Genomic DNA, 16,162 nt, shown 5'->3' with positions numbered 1-16,162 from the left:
GATTTTACTCTAGAAACATACCTGCTAAAATTTCCTGAATATTGCAGGCTTTGGATCACACACTTTAGGTGTTCAAATCTGCGTCTGCTTATAGAAACAGGCAGATGGCAAAATATCCCGAGGCATGATAGAATATGTACTTTGTGTAAGAGTAATATTAGTGATGAATTTCATTTGTTATTTAAGTGTACTTAATACATAGTACAAAATATTGTTATATTAAGGGAAAAGTTTCTGCCAAGCTATTACACAGTGAACCCTAATTGTAAAAAAAATGGAAGGTCTTCTTTCAATATGTAATGTACAACTGTATAAACGACTTTCTGTATTTATCAAAAACATTGCCAATATGTTCTGAAAATGTAAAAAAAACATGTTGTATGTTATTGTTATATCTTTATACTTTGTCAATGATACCACTTAATTACATCGTCATGTTTATATAATGCTATTATGTATGACCTCATGTTACACATGTATCTGTGTGAGTGTTCAAATAAAATCTTGAATCTTGGATCATAAAGACGATGGATTGAAATGTGTATTAAAAGTAATTTGGTAATTGATGAAAATTTGTCTTGACATACTATTTTTGAAATATTTAAACTATTAAATAAAAAATATTTAAGAAAGCAAAACAATATTCTATTATGAATTCGACAAGACAAAGTCACAAACCAAACAATTGTAAAACTGTATACATATATCTGTAAAATTCCACGAATATGAAAATTACTTATACACCACCATACCTAAGCTAATATCCCATATATTAATACTACAAAACAGTATACGATATTTGTCTTTGCTTTCCACTGAACTGTATTAAAAAAAACCTAGATAATAGGTTGTAATAATGTATCTTCGACACATTTTCAACCAAACATCATAGTTAAATTCCAAATGCTTAATGGGACATGAATAATAGAAATACTGGTACATATTGTTTATGAATTTATTGATTGTTATAGTTTGCCTCGTCGTTATTATTTTCTGTTACTCCCCTCATCATTTGAACCTACAAAAAAAGTGTATGTTTATATATTATAAATATATTGTAGAATATCACTGTAAATTGAAAAACAAATTGAATTCGTGGCTCTTAATGTATTGTTTTAGTATATGAATCAGTACCTTAAACACTTCAAGATTGAGTAGAGTACATAGATTAGTGCTATCCATATCTATCTTCCAAATCAACACGAAATTGAGATGATGGATTCGTATATAGTGTTAAACTATTATTATGATTATTATCGATGTTTTACATGCATTATCCATATAACCCTTTGCTATGTGTAAGTTTGAACTAATGTTGCACCCGACCAAACAATAACTCAAGGTTAGCACTAACATAATACGACATCTTTTCTATTAATTAAACATTTTTAAATATTGTTTATGAATGCTGTATTACTTTTGCTTAGATCTTTCTGAAGTTTTAACTTTCCTGAAGCTAGGTTTAAAAAAACTCTTTCACTGTATAGGATTTATATTACTTTGTAAGATCAAACTCACAACATTCAAATTGGATCTGAAATTTTGTTTTCAGATATCAAAGTGACAATAGTTTACCGATGAACAGCTATCGATATTACAATTTTGTTATACCATATAATCGTCGATGATAAACATGACAAGGGCATTGCAACTTAACCATTTCCTTCGAAAAGTTGTTGAAAGACTTTTGAACCCAAACAAATCTTTGATTCCTTTGTTCAATTTTGTCATGATGGCTCGGACCTTTTATTTTTATCGTGTAACATGACTTATAGTTTTATTCAAATACTTCTTATAACAAGGCCATTTTTTAAAATACTATTATCCAAAATAAATAAAAGATACTTACATTTGCTTTCGTAAGAAACTACCATCTTATACCACCAGCATTTTGCCACCGCCTTGAATGAACTAGGACAAGTGCCATCGATATCCATTGATGGTTCATTCCATGTCTCCTTCACGCCACGACAGGTTCCTTTGGAATCTTTACAACCTAAATTTAAAGAATTTCACTTCTTAACAAGCAACAATTCTACAGATTAAAACCATAAATATACCGAAAAATTCAAAAATGGTAAAATCAAAAGATCACTTATCAAATAAGTGGATAATAACTGTTATATTTCTGACTTTGTACAGGCATTTTTCGCATTTTAAAGATGGTGTATGAAATCTGGTTTTAAAGTTAGCCTTGAAACTCATCATACATACCAGAATTAAGTTTTGTATTTACGACAGATGCGCATTTCGTCTCATCAGTGACGCTTGAATACACAAAAGTTCAAATAAAATTCGAAGTTAAAGAGCATTGAGGCTAACCTCTCACTTCTATGAATGATTCCAAATACTAATGATTTTCTTGCAACTTTGGAATTTAGGTTCTCCAATGGTCTTCCATTTTTGAACTTGTTTTTTTTATAACTATTTTTTATTTTGACGACGAAACGCGCTTCTGGCGTATCCAATAATAAGGCTGGTACCTTTGATAACTATTGTATGACAGTTGCAAACAATGTCAATAAAGTTACAACTATGTGTGAACAAAAAGAGCGCCAAAAGCCTATTTCCTGGAACAGTGACTTACCTGAAATTGTGTGATTAAAAAGATATTTCAATTCAAATTTCAAAGATGATATTGACATATCTTTGAAGTTTGTTTTTGATTTTTTCACTGCCTTTTATAATAGAATAAACGAATTAGAACAAAGGTAACAGATTTATAACATACTATGCAGGACAACAAACGATCCATCAGTGGCCCTTAAATTTAAACAACATGCAACCAAGTTGAAATAGCGTTGGAAACAAGTGTCAATGTTTTTCTATTTCAGACCGGGGATTTGAATTTTGAACTTGCAATACTCTCGATGACTAAATAAAACCAGTCTACCAACCCTGGTATCGACTATAAGACTATTTACATGATAGGACAGTGGTTTTGACTAAGATCGTTATAATGACTGAGCCGAAGGCGAGGTCATTACCGCTGTCACAATCAATACCACTGTCATAAGGGCAGTCCATGTATCACGATAACGGCCAGTTCATCAAGACCTATTATGATTATTTTGTTTAGGAACCATGTCTTTGAAAATGCTCAATTCAAAATGTCAAAAACAAACTCGAGTAGTTGAACGATTTCTATGACAAAGATTGAAAACCAGTCGTAGTAATACTGCCATTATTTTTTTTAGAATATAAATACTTAATCAAGTTCTCTTTAATATTATAATTTACGATATGGTAAGCAACTCAACAACTTTGATATAATATTGAAAACAGGAAAATGTTTTATTAAACGGACATCTCTCTAAACAGAGAAACCACGCCAAAACGGTCATGGATAGACGAAAACACCGCCCCAACGGTCATAAATAGACGGAAACCACACCCTACCAGTCATTATCATGTAAAAGTCCATTAAGGACTGGTTTTCTGGTCCATTTTGTTCTGTTAATGACCAATGGTATTTATTACTGAAGAATAATGAATATCAGGTGGTCCCTTTTTATCCAACAAGAGAAGCTTATTCTTAACCGATATGAAATAAAAACTATTAATATCTTGTATAAACTTCTGCCATTGATTTTTAAAAATGTGTTGACCATACATTTACCATAGATTTCAATTTATTCACATAGAGACGTTGATGTAGCAACCTTACTTTGCTTAAACGACAACTTCAAGTTATGTCAGATTTAAACAACGGAATCATACATTTAATGCAAAAAAAACCAGGTATAAAAAATCGCTGGAAAATATCAGACCATACTGATTTATAAAATAAAAAATCATCAGAAACCAATCTGTGAGGTAAGATTTCGAACATGAAAAACGAAAAAAAGAGTGGTTTGTGATGTTGCTGCGTGCGCTTTCGTTATGCATGTAGTAAGGGAAAAGTCAAAACTCCAGCAGTTCGTGTTGCTTATTATTTTGGTTTTTACATTTTAGCCATGGCGTTTTCCGTTATTTTGATTTTTGACTTTGACTATCCCTCTGGTATCATTCGTTCCCTCTTTTTCTTTTACACATGTCAATTTTAAAGGAGCTTTTCAGTGTACATACCAGAAAGGACCCATGAAGCTCTAAAACTAAAGATATAGTATTCTGGATGAATAATATGTTTATTTTTTTAATGTAGTTATCCCTTCCTTTAGATATTTTATCCTGTAGTTTTCTATGTTGTGATGTTATGTTATTGTTTCAGAAAAAGGGAGAAGGTTTGGTACCATTAAAACGTTTGATACCGCTGCAAATGTTTACACCTGTGCTAAGTCAGGAATCTGATGTACAGTAGTTTTCGTTTGTTTATGTAATTTTAACCTGTTCCTCGTTTCTGGTTTTGTATATAGTATAGATCGTTGGTTTTCCTGTTTGAATGGTTTTACACTAGTAATTGGGGAGCCCTTTATAGCTTGTTGTTCGTTGTGTTGTTCATTGTGAGCCCAGACTCCTTGTTGACTGCCGTACATTTACCTATTATGATTGACTGTTATAAAGAAGAGTTGTCTCATTGGCACTCACGCCACATCTTCCTATTTTTATTAAGCATTATAAGGAAGATCGAACATTTGCCCTACCTGACTTTACGTGTCTTATCTGCACTTTTGGTCCATTTCTGCTACTTATTGTCACAAAGCACTTTTCGGTGTCACAAACAGAGTTTTTCCATTCTACAAGATGCTCTTTGCACTGACCATCAATAAAACAACCTAGAATTTCAGTAACGAGAATGAATATAAAGAGATGTGAGGTTAACGTCAAATGACAGCATATTATTTAGAAAAACTAAATGTCAACTGAAAGTTGTCATGAATAGAAATGTTTCTAATAATTTCCGAAGCCAAGGCCTAAATTTTTTGGTGCCAACGAATGCGAATTAATTTACAGCGACGACTTACATTACGTTATCCCTATGCAGTGTAGGTTTCCTTTGATAATTTTGTTTGCTATATTTATATCATGCTGCTCGCTTCAAAAAAACAATTTTGGCTCGTGACGTCACCATGACAACTCCAGCAAATCAACTTACTTAGAGGTTTTTTATTCAAAAGGTGATTTCATTCATTGTTTATTTTACGTCAAAAACTTTCCATTCATATTTAAGCCAACGACACAAGAAAGAGAACTTTCTATTGACACTTTTAAGTAAGAGTTTGCTGAATACGCTTGATTTCAATCGTTGTCTTTCCGTCAAAGTCTGATTTAAGGTGAAGTTATTTGTGCGTTTGTTGAACATATTCGAAAAGTGTTTGAATGTCCAACAGTCACAATTACTTTTAAATCACCAGTTCGAAGACACAGAATCTAGTAAGCTCAAAAAACATAACAAAACATAGGCAGTAATCATATTTTGATATTCTATTTCTATTTTGTATCTTTGGAAAGTCATTGTTTTAATTCATCAATTTTTAAGTTTTATTTTTTTAACTTTTTAATACAATACTAATCACGGATAATCTGCTTTATATCTGCAAAGACGAATAAATCTCCCGTATGAAACTTTTCGGGGTATCATATTCGATTGTATACCATTTTGTATGTAAGATAGTCCAAACATATGCTTTCAGAAAATAATAAAGCTATTGGTTGAAGCGAGGTATTAAGTAGAAATATTCATTCAATTTTTAAATTTAAGAACTTCATATCAGTGTAAAACCGTCCATTAACGACTTATACTCCTTGATTTAAGTATTGAAATAAAATGTTGAACGCTAAATGAAGAACGTGATTCATTCAATTTTATAAATAATCAACGGTGAAAGTTCAACTGTCCTACTTAAGATAACTTCCATTGTGTCTTTGAATATCTCATTTGTAAAAATATCAGAATACTTGTGTTGACATGACCATCAAATGTTTGATAATTTCTATAAATTTCCTGTGTACAATACTGTGAGATTTTAAAAACTAACTAGGATTTTTATATCCCAGAAATAGTTTAACTTTTGCACATTTTTTTACTTGTTTTTTTTTGTATTCAATTGTTTTGTGTAGAAGAAACGCGCGTCTGGCGTATCAAATTATAATCTAGGTACCTTCGAAACGTATTTGAATTTGCTACTAACATGAAGGGACATGTAAATTTTAATTTGAAAAAAAATACTACTAGTATCCTTTTAAAGGATTATTTCGTGTTATTTGAAAAAAGTTTTTGATCTTTTATATGTTTCGTTAAATGTAATATGAATCGCCAGCCGCGCGTTTTGTCTACATAAGTAAATTTGTTAAGCGATGAATGTTATCGTAGGGCTGTGATTTGCTTGACAAATTGTGTCTTTTCTGTAAAGATTTTTTTACTTTTAAAATTATGAATCTTAAATTTGTAATGTTGTTGTCTTTATATTTATTTATACATTATAACTAATTTATATTTTGAAGACGATTATCTAACTTAAGCTGTGATTACTTTTGTCTTTCCCTTTTTTATACGTAACATCAAATAATTTATGTTTAAAAGATATGAACAAATAATTTCACTCGACTTGCTGATCAATACTAGGGTTTCAGCAGATGGTCAAGGTAGTTTCCCTTACAAAAGAGAGGCGTAACTTAATTTCCATCAAGTGTTAAAACTATATTAATTTGATTTCGGTTTCTATCTTCCGTGTGCAATTTGACATTTGAATATTTCGAGTACAGTTAAGTAGATCAACACCTAAATTATGGACAAACTAAATCTGATTACCAGCTTTAAATACATACTACTGTCTTCCGATATATTTTCTCCATGTGACAGCCGAGGCAACAGTAATACAGGATCATACAGGGCTTACATGTTCTTTATATTTTTGTACATCTTGAAATCATTGCAAAATGTAATTACTGCATTGTTTTTGTACTTTTTTCAGAGATGGTATGATTAGACAATATTTTCGGCGTGTGAGTGGACCATCAAGAAGTTCAATAATCTATCTGCCATAATAATTGTGAAACTTGTTTTTCAATTTTGCTATGTGCTTTGTCTATTATGTCTTATTATTTTTTTTGTTACATTTATGAATTGGCTCTTTACTTATATATCCCGTCTTTGTGTTATTGTGCTATAGTAAATTTGTGTATTTTTGTCTTTAATATTTGCTAATTTGCTTGGGATATACGCCATTTTGTGCTTCTTTGTTACATATTTTTTAATTTTTTGTTAGTGTTTTAGATTATAACACAATGTTGACTGCAGTATTTTTTTTAAACATTTTTACCTATTATGTTTGTTTGTTTAATTCATGCATCGTATTCAATATAATGAATTTGAAGCGACTGTCATGCAAACGAGAGGTTTAGCTAGCTATAAAACCAGTTTCAATCCAACATTCTTTACATAAGAACATGTCTGTACCAAGTCAGGAACTGTCCATTCGTTTGATGTGTTTCAGCTTTTGATTTTGCCATTTGATTAAGGATTTTCCGTTTTGAATTTTCATCGGAGTGAAGTATTTTTTTGTGATTTTACCGTCTACCAATAAACATCCTACAGACATCAAAGCAAAACTATGCGTGTTTAAACCTTTTACATTTAACACTACCAGACAGTGCTATTATAGTGTGTTTGTAATACAAACAAAAGTTAATGACTGGGGCATAATACCGTTTTGGCTTCAGTTGTAGGGTCACTGCACGTTTTTTCCGGCTAAAATACAAAATAGGAAAATTCCATGTAGAATCCTTCAGAAAATGCACTGTTTTAGAGTTACCTCCCCTTAAAATGCCAATTTGAAAAAAATTTGAAACAACCAAAAATAATCATTATTTGCAAAAATATTAATATTTATAAGTTATATTCTTATAAATTGGTTCTTTTAAATGAAAATTCACACTAAATATTTGCATTTCTGAATCAAATTTTGCTAACTTGATAGAAAATCTGGACCTTTGGTTTTCTGTTTTTTTTCAATCCAAGATGGAGGAAGACACCTATACCACCTTAAACACAAAGCAACCTCGCATATCTTTGATAGTTACTGATTTGGTCTAAATTTATCTTACATATGAAAAGATATTTCCTTTCCCTCTTTTTGTCAGTAAAATGAATGATATCTTTTAAAATAGTTTTCCATTTTTTATTCTGTGTCTGTCTTGCCTCTCATACTACTTACCTCTTTTACTATAAACCCAACGACCAGTTCTGGCACAGACGAGTTCTGAACAAGGGTTAACCTGTATTGTATGCCCAGCTGCATTACATACGCCGTATAATCTACAACCTTGTGATAAATATACGATAATAAGTGGCTAAAATTTTATAGTAATCATGAGCGAGAATTGATTTTGAGCCATATTACCAATTACTTACCTTGAGCAAAATTTTGTTTTGAAAATTATCGGTAAACATGATATCGTCAAAGTGAAATCTAGTTAAATGGTTTTAGAAAAAAGTGATCAAACCAAATACGAATTGTTTATCTTAAATGCATGTGAAATAAAAATAAAGATATATGTAAATTCAAATTAATTTCTATTCTTTCAGTTGAATCAATAATAATGTACTAATATGGGGTGTTAAACGACCTTGACTTAACATGATGGTCTCGAAAGGTCGGTGATAAAAATGTAAACAGAACATAGTTACATGATTCTTTAATTTTATGAAAATTCAAAACTTATTTCAAAAAAATAAAAATGCTTATCTAGAGCAATAACAAATATCATCAGATAAAAACAAATAACAGCATGCCAAACAGGTAAGCATAAAAAACAAACAACCGTCTTCAGGTCAGTTAACTTCTAATAGATTTAGCAGCATTAGTCCAGTCAAGGACTGGAGTTTAAATTCAGATGTTCGAAAAGGTAAGTAGTTCTTTCTTCATCGGATTGATCATGTCAAGTAAAAATTCGTTGATAGTTCCTTGTTTATATTTAAACGATAAAAGAGCTCAATTGGAAACTTAATGTGAGGACAAATTTGCAAAGAGATCTCAAGATTTGCAATATTCTACCATATAAAAGCTATACCTCCATAAGGGAAATATGATTCATATGGAAAAACTATAATGTGTCAATAAACTCATCATATATACCAGGATTTACTTTTTTCATTTGCATTAGACGTGCGTTTTGTCTACAAAAGACTTATCAGTGCAAATCAATTTAACATAGTTAGAAACATTGAGTATATTTAGTTATTTTTATAATGTCATAAACATAATAAAGTTACCTCGTGTTCTTTCTACACGGTGTAATTCCGTTCCAAACTCGTCGACAGTTTTAGTACATTTCTGATCGACACATCTTTTTTTATTGAACCATATTGCACCGACATCAACACACTTTCCAAATGACCGACATTCTACAGAATTGTAAATATATATCTCTGTATCGATGTGATTCATTAACTTTATGAGAATAAAGATAATGTTGACATTATTTTGGTGTACCTTCTCTTCCTTTACGGTGTGCTAGGCGTTTCTATTGTATGCGTGTATTCGTGATATTGTTTTATGAATGTCTACCAATTATTTTTTCAATTGAATCCACACTCCAGAAGCAATACCAAAATTGCAATCACCTTGTCCATTTATCCATTGGTTCATCACACATTTTGGATACACTTTCTCATAAACTGCTTTATATTTAACCACTGTTATTCCCCTTTGTCTGTTTTCTGATATTTTGAAGTACGATTGGAACAAAATGAGAAACATGACAAGGAATATTATTGTTTCGTTTATTTTTAAGAATACGTATGGATATAAGACTAGAGCAAAAATGTAAGAAATTCAAACAGCGCATTTCATTGACGCATAACAATATATGTAATGCATGCAATCAAACTCGGCTGTTTCTATGAAAAATAGAAGAAAAATGGTACGCGTTCGAAAAAAATATGAGGAAGTATGGAGAAAATGACTTTAAATACAGACTTACGTGTCGTAGTTCCCACGAACGAGGCTTTCTTTCCTGTTTCATCAAGCCTGCATTCAATTCTGCTACATCCAACCCGTTTTCTCGTTCCTACAGGGTAGCATTTCTTTTCTCGTTTGTAATAACAACCTAATAAAAAAATAGCATTTCCATACCGATGTAATGAATTAACTTTATGAGAATATAGATAACGAAGATATTATTTTGGTGTACTTTCTCTTCCGTTATTACTCGATTTATTTCACTTGACTGGGCGGAGTTTAACCGGTTCGCTCTTAATAAACCAGTCCATCTATAGATAGGTGTATAAGGATAAACTCATCAATGAAGTGTCCAGTAATTCTTTTGTAAATTCCTTTGATGACACTGATAGGTGAATAGAAATCAGTAATAATTATAACGGCAATCATCCTTAGCACACACATCTTCAAATAGACTGTCCTTATGTAAATTAAAACCTAGCTCCGCCCGATCAGTTGAAATAACATTGGTAATACGGTGTGCTAGGCGTTTCTATTGTATGCATGTACTCATTATATTGTTTAATTAATGTCTTCCCATTATGTTTTATTAATGTCTACCCATTATGTTTTATTAATGTCTACCAATTATATTTTTAAATTGAACCCACATTCCAGAAGCAAATATAAGTTTGACTTAATATTAACGACGTGGAAAAGCAATAGCAAAAGTTTAATAATAACGATTCATTATTAATCGTGTTTATTTGCTAGATAGAGGAATCACGATAATTAAGTGGATTTCAATGTCTAACCAATTAATACAAACAAAGATAAAAAAACACAAAACGGGAGGATTGTATCCGAAAAAAAATTACGTGCTACTATAACAAAATAAAAAGGTGACTTTTCGTGTAATTGATACAAAATGAAAATAGTTGAATTTTAAGAGCACAGGAATTTAATGATTGGTTTCTTTACTTTTCAACATTTAAATCTAAACCATAGTTGTGGATGAACAGACGCGCCAAACGGCCTAAAAGGGATAATTAGTTATCAAAGGTACCAGTATTATAAGTTAATACACCAGACGCGCGTTTTGTCTACAGAAGACTCATAAGTGACTATCAGATCAAAAAGCCAAACAGGTACAAAGATGAAGAGCAATGAGAACCCAAAATTACAAAAAGGTTATGCCAAATACGGCTAAGTTAAGCTATGCCTGGGATAATAAAATCCTATTTTTTTTTCAAAAAACCATAGTTTTTTGTAAGTTATGCATGTCTAAGTACCTGGTGCAATTGACTGGCAGCTGGAAAATTGACAACCATCATTCAATACTTTAACAACAGGATCACCTTCTGGAACTTCTGTAAAAGAAAAAAAATTGCTAAAGATACTCATACCTCATGCATAAATTACTTTATCAAATTAAAAACGTTTTTACGTGTTTGATTATACAGCATTTAACAAACATTTGACACTTAAAACTAAGAAAAAAAGGAATGAAAACGGGGAATATGTCAAAGAGACATTAACCCGACCAAAGAGCAGATAGTAATGTAAATGTATCTTGAATGGTTTCAGTTAGCTTCATCCTTATGATACTCATAATGATAACAAGTTATGTTGGACGGAAATGCATGATTAAATGGCAGTCTGGATCAACCTTCATTCTTTACCTAAAATAAACAGTTAAAACCCAATTTTGAATACACGAGTGTCTTCACAACACATAATGTGCCATATATAATTAAAAAAACCATGCCCATAATGTTAACTTTCACTTAAATAGTTGGACCTTTAATTTCTGGATAGTTTCAAAATGTATCTACGAGGAATAATAAGAAAGTCAAAACTTTTAATAGATATTATTTTCAGTGCCAAAACACGGATTACTGAGATGTTGATACTTTTAATAGATATCATGTCAGAGCCAATGCACGGATGACTGAGATGTCGATACTCTTAATAGATATCATGTCAGTGCCAAAGCACGGATTACTGAGATGTTGATGATTTTAATAGATATCATGTCAGTACCAAAGCACGGATTACTGAGATGTTGATACTTTAAATAGATATCATGTCAGTGCCAAAGTACGGATTACTGAGATGTTGATACTTTTTACAGATATCATGTCAGTGCCAAAGCACGGATTACTGAGATGTTGATACTTTTAATAGATATCATGTCAGTGCCAAGGCACGGATTACTGAGATGTTGATACTTTTAATAGATATCATGTCAGTGCCAAGGCACGGATTACTGAAATGTTGATACTTTTAATAGATATCATGTCAGTGCCAAAGCGCGGATTACTGAGATGTTGATACTATATAATAGATATCATGTCAGTGCCAAAGCACGCATTACTGAGATGTTGATACTTTTAATAGATATCATGTCAGTGTCAAGGCACGGATTACTGAGATGTTGATATTTTTAATAGATATCATGTCAGTGCCAAAGCACGGATTACTGAGATGTTGATACTTTTAATAGATACTATTTTCAGTGCCAAAGCACGGATTACGGAGATGTTGATACTTTTGGTGGATAACAGTCGATCATCAGCCTAATAAAAATAACCAAGAACAATTAACAAACTGATCCATGGAAAAAAGGATACAGAGGTTCAAAACAATGAGAATGAAAACAATCTGAGTAAATCTTCAAACTTTATGAGATGAGATGTATCGAACAGTTTAGAAAATCACTATACAAATAGTTTTGATAAAAACGTGCCATCCTAACAATACTCGCGATGACATTTTAATGAAAGCTATACCAAGCCCAAACAATACCACTATAAATAAATCGGGTCAGACTAAATTTACAATTACTTTATATCTAAAATGTTAAATAACAACAATACCGAACTCAGAGAAATAAAATCAAACGGAAAATCCCCTAGAAAAGGGCAAACTAAATTCCATAAACAAAAAATGATTCGATAACAACTGTCATATTCTTGACTTGGTACATGCACTTTCTTATGTAGAAACATTGTGAAATAAAACCCTGTTTTATATCCAGCTAAATATTTCACTTGCATGACAGTTGCATACAATTCCTTTATATTCACAACGATGTGTGAGCAGCAGACACAATAGGAAAAAATGTCAAAAATGGCGAAACATCAGTCAACACTGTGGTATAATTCCGATCACTATAAAAACAAGCAAACATGCCAACAAAGACAAACAAAAAAGGCAACAATGAATACTTTAACACGTTACCAAGATGATAAACAACGTCAATACCTAGAATCTATACTTCGAGAACATCTTGTATTATTTGTGAAGTTTTTTTGTATTATTTTTTAAGTCGCCTTGTACTATTTGTGAAGTTGATACGGAATATTCATCAAGAAAGTCTTGGTATCTTCAGAGTGATAAAGGATGTGTATGATCGAGTAGAAAATTTAGAACAATTAGCATAACTAACTTATTAATTTCAGTTTGAAAAAAATAATATCAATATATGTATTATGAATTGACTATATAATAATGTATCACAATATATACTTGGTGTATTTTCAGATGAAATAAAAATAAATTAGCCGAGGATTTGTTTTCATTTAACCATAGGTTTGGCATTTATAAAGGTTGATATGCTGTGATTATACTGGTTGGCGAAAATAGGTCGTCATATTAGAAGTATCCTTAAGAGATGAATGCAAATGGGAGTTATCACTTGCAAATTATGATTTCAACATGTTCAAACAGTGTAAATTTAACACTTCCAATATAAATATGTTGTAATTAAAATCAAACCGTGAACACAAACTTGTGAAAAAATATCAAGTTATTAGGAGTGCTGACACAAATTATCAATGATATAAGCCAAATATTTACGTTCGATTGTTTTCTCTTCAAATGTTCCATCTGGATGTTTGATGCAACGCTTCAATGAACAACCAGCCAACCACTCATCTTTATCGTCGTAACATTTACCAGGGTGCATCGGTTCTTTGCAAGCTGTTAAAATGATCATTATGTTATTAAGGTATTAAAGAATATTTATAATAATTGACAATATAGTACCTTGGTTTTTTTTTTATTCTAACGCTATTTGATACCTGATTTTTGTTCATTATGTTCCCTGGCACAGAACAATTTAAGTAAGCTTGCCGACTATTGCGACAAAACGTTATATATATGTTCTAAAAGGTAAATCATAAATTAATATAACTCTAATGGAAAAGAATAAACATTTATTACCCGTGCCTGAGGGAGATATGAAGATTAGTTCACCCAAGAATATTCATATCTCCCGAGGCTAAGGTAAATGAATGTTTTATTCCACTGCCTAAGCATGTATACTATCTGAACTTCAAATATTAGTTTGCATACCGGTATTTTGTGCCACTTATCGGCTTGTTGTTATCACTAAACACGACAAACAAATTGATAAACAGTACGGATAAACATTAGTTATTTACTCAGTTTTTATTTTTGATTTAACGTCTGAACCAATTTCAAAACAATGATATTTGCTAAAGGCTAAAGCTATTTAGAAAATAAGAAGTTGTAGACGTTGTAGGCAAAAACCGCCGTTACTTCGCACGATTTAGTTCCGTCATGTCAGAGGGGATATGATCCTCAGAGGTGAATATGACGTTTTGTTCGACGTCAAGTGTGAACGTTACAACCAATCAGATGTTGATTTCGCTATCAAAACCAACTTGCAGTATATTTCCCTCTGAACAACATATTCCACTCTGTAGATCAGGACCTCGTAATATGACGTTACGAGCGGTTAATACAAATATCGTTGTGAAGGTGTTTTCTTTAAATAGCGTCTGTAATGACATTTATTCCAGCGTTGAAATAAAAAGACTATTCATTTTCTTTTGATCCGTATTGTTTATCAATGTTTATGTCGTGTTTAGTTATGTAATCAAGCGGATAAGAAAACAAACGTATGTAAATTAAGTCAGAATGTTAACAAAGCATTGGCAGTGGAATAAAACATTCATTTCTCATAATTTTGAGAGATATGAAGATTAGCTTACCCTAGAAAAATCATATTTTCCTTGGGCATAGCCCTCGTGGAATATGAATTGTCTATGGTGAACAAATTTTCATATCTCCACGGTGAATAAATGTAGAATGAACAATGTACACTAATCAGAATACCAACCCATTTTGACCTGTTTCCATTCGGCTCCAAATTCCAACTCTTTCAACATGCATCTTCCAGTTGTGCTACAGTCATCAGGTGTGATATCAAGTACAGCTTCCAAGTCATACATGGTGTCGTCGTAAACACACATAACTTTAGCATCTGTTTGTAGAAATCGAGAATTTAACGATTGGAACCAAATATTAAATGTTGCAAATACTTTGTCAGTTATATTTATTAGTAAATTTATTTACCTGCCATTTAAACAGAATTAAACACCCCACTAAAAAAAAATATTAAAGGAATTTATTTCATGTTGTTTGATGTCCTAGAAATATCTCTAAAAAAAAAATAGGAAGATATCGAAAGCATTTGAATGTGACCTACCGAATTAGACTATTTACCGGATTTATAATCACATAAGCAACACGACGGGTGCCACATGTGGAGCAGGATCTGATTACCTTTCCGGAGCACCTGATATCACCCCTAGTTTTGGTGTGGTTCGTGTTGTGTATTCTTTAGTTTTCTATGTTGTGTCATGTGTACTATTGTTTTTCTGTTTGTCTTTTTCATTTTTAACCATGGCGTTGTCAGTTTGTTTTAGATTTATGAGTTTGACTGTCCCTTTGGTATATTTCGTCCCTCTTTTAATATGAAGATGTACCTGAAGGGACAACTGTCCATATTTTGAGCCGATGAAGTTTTCCATAAATTTGATATAATTTGTCCCAAAAGTGATACAACACACTTTGAAAATAATTTATTGTCCAAAAGAAATCCACTACGAAATAACTGTGGTCTTGAAACCTCTGGTATCTTTTAAAGAGTTTTGATGAAGGAAAATAAAAAATAGAGAATAAAATAAAATTTGTAAGTATACTTACCTTCCAAAGGACTGAGAAGAGGAGGGCCGATTTGTTGCGGGTCTTCAAAGTGTAAATTAGAAGCACAATGACATACCGTTAAGGCAAAAACTAATATGCTCAGCATGTCTGAAAAAAAATTTGTTTTTCAATGAAATGACATCATAAATACAAGTATGATAATGACACCTTCTTTATAATGATTCGATAATAAACACACCAACAGTATAAAAAATAACTGGGGTCACACTTTGATCCGTATAGGTGACAAAATATGTTGGGCAAAGGGACAATGTTCCTTTTTCTCAATAGACACTATTTGTTCTTCGAGTAAAAACGGTTTT

At 31.6% G+C, this 16,162-nt stretch overlaps 1 protein-coding gene across 1 annotated transcript; it reads right to left on the bottom strand.

Annotated features, from left to right (window-relative positions):
* Window positions 1–986: 986 nt before the first annotated feature.
* LOC134723063 (uncharacterized) lies at window positions 987–15,945 on the bottom strand. Its single transcript, XM_063586700.1, has 10 exons — window positions 15,840–15,945; window positions 14,971–15,114; window positions 13,683–13,805; window positions 11,114–11,191; window positions 9,865–9,990; window positions 9,155–9,286; window positions 8,097–8,204; window positions 4,584–4,715; window positions 1,850–1,996; window positions 987–1,018 (listed from the first exon to the last, which is right to left on the bottom strand). Exons 1-10 carry the CDS (start codon window positions 15,943–15,945, stop codon window positions 987–989), a joined length of 1,128 nt encoding a protein of 375 aa, XP_063442770.1.
* Window positions 15,946–16,162: the final 217 nt, after the last annotated feature.

This window comes from Mytilus trossulus, chromosome 6 (genome assembly GCF_036588685.1).
Source record: "Mytilus trossulus isolate FHL-02 chromosome 6, PNRI_Mtr1.1.1.hap1, whole genome shotgun sequence".
NCBI lineage: Eukaryota > Metazoa > Mollusca > Bivalvia > Mytilida > Mytilidae > Mytilus > Mytilus trossulus.
The sequence above is the reverse complement of the archived record's forward strand: the minus strand, read 5'-3'. Positions and strand labels throughout refer to the sequence as shown.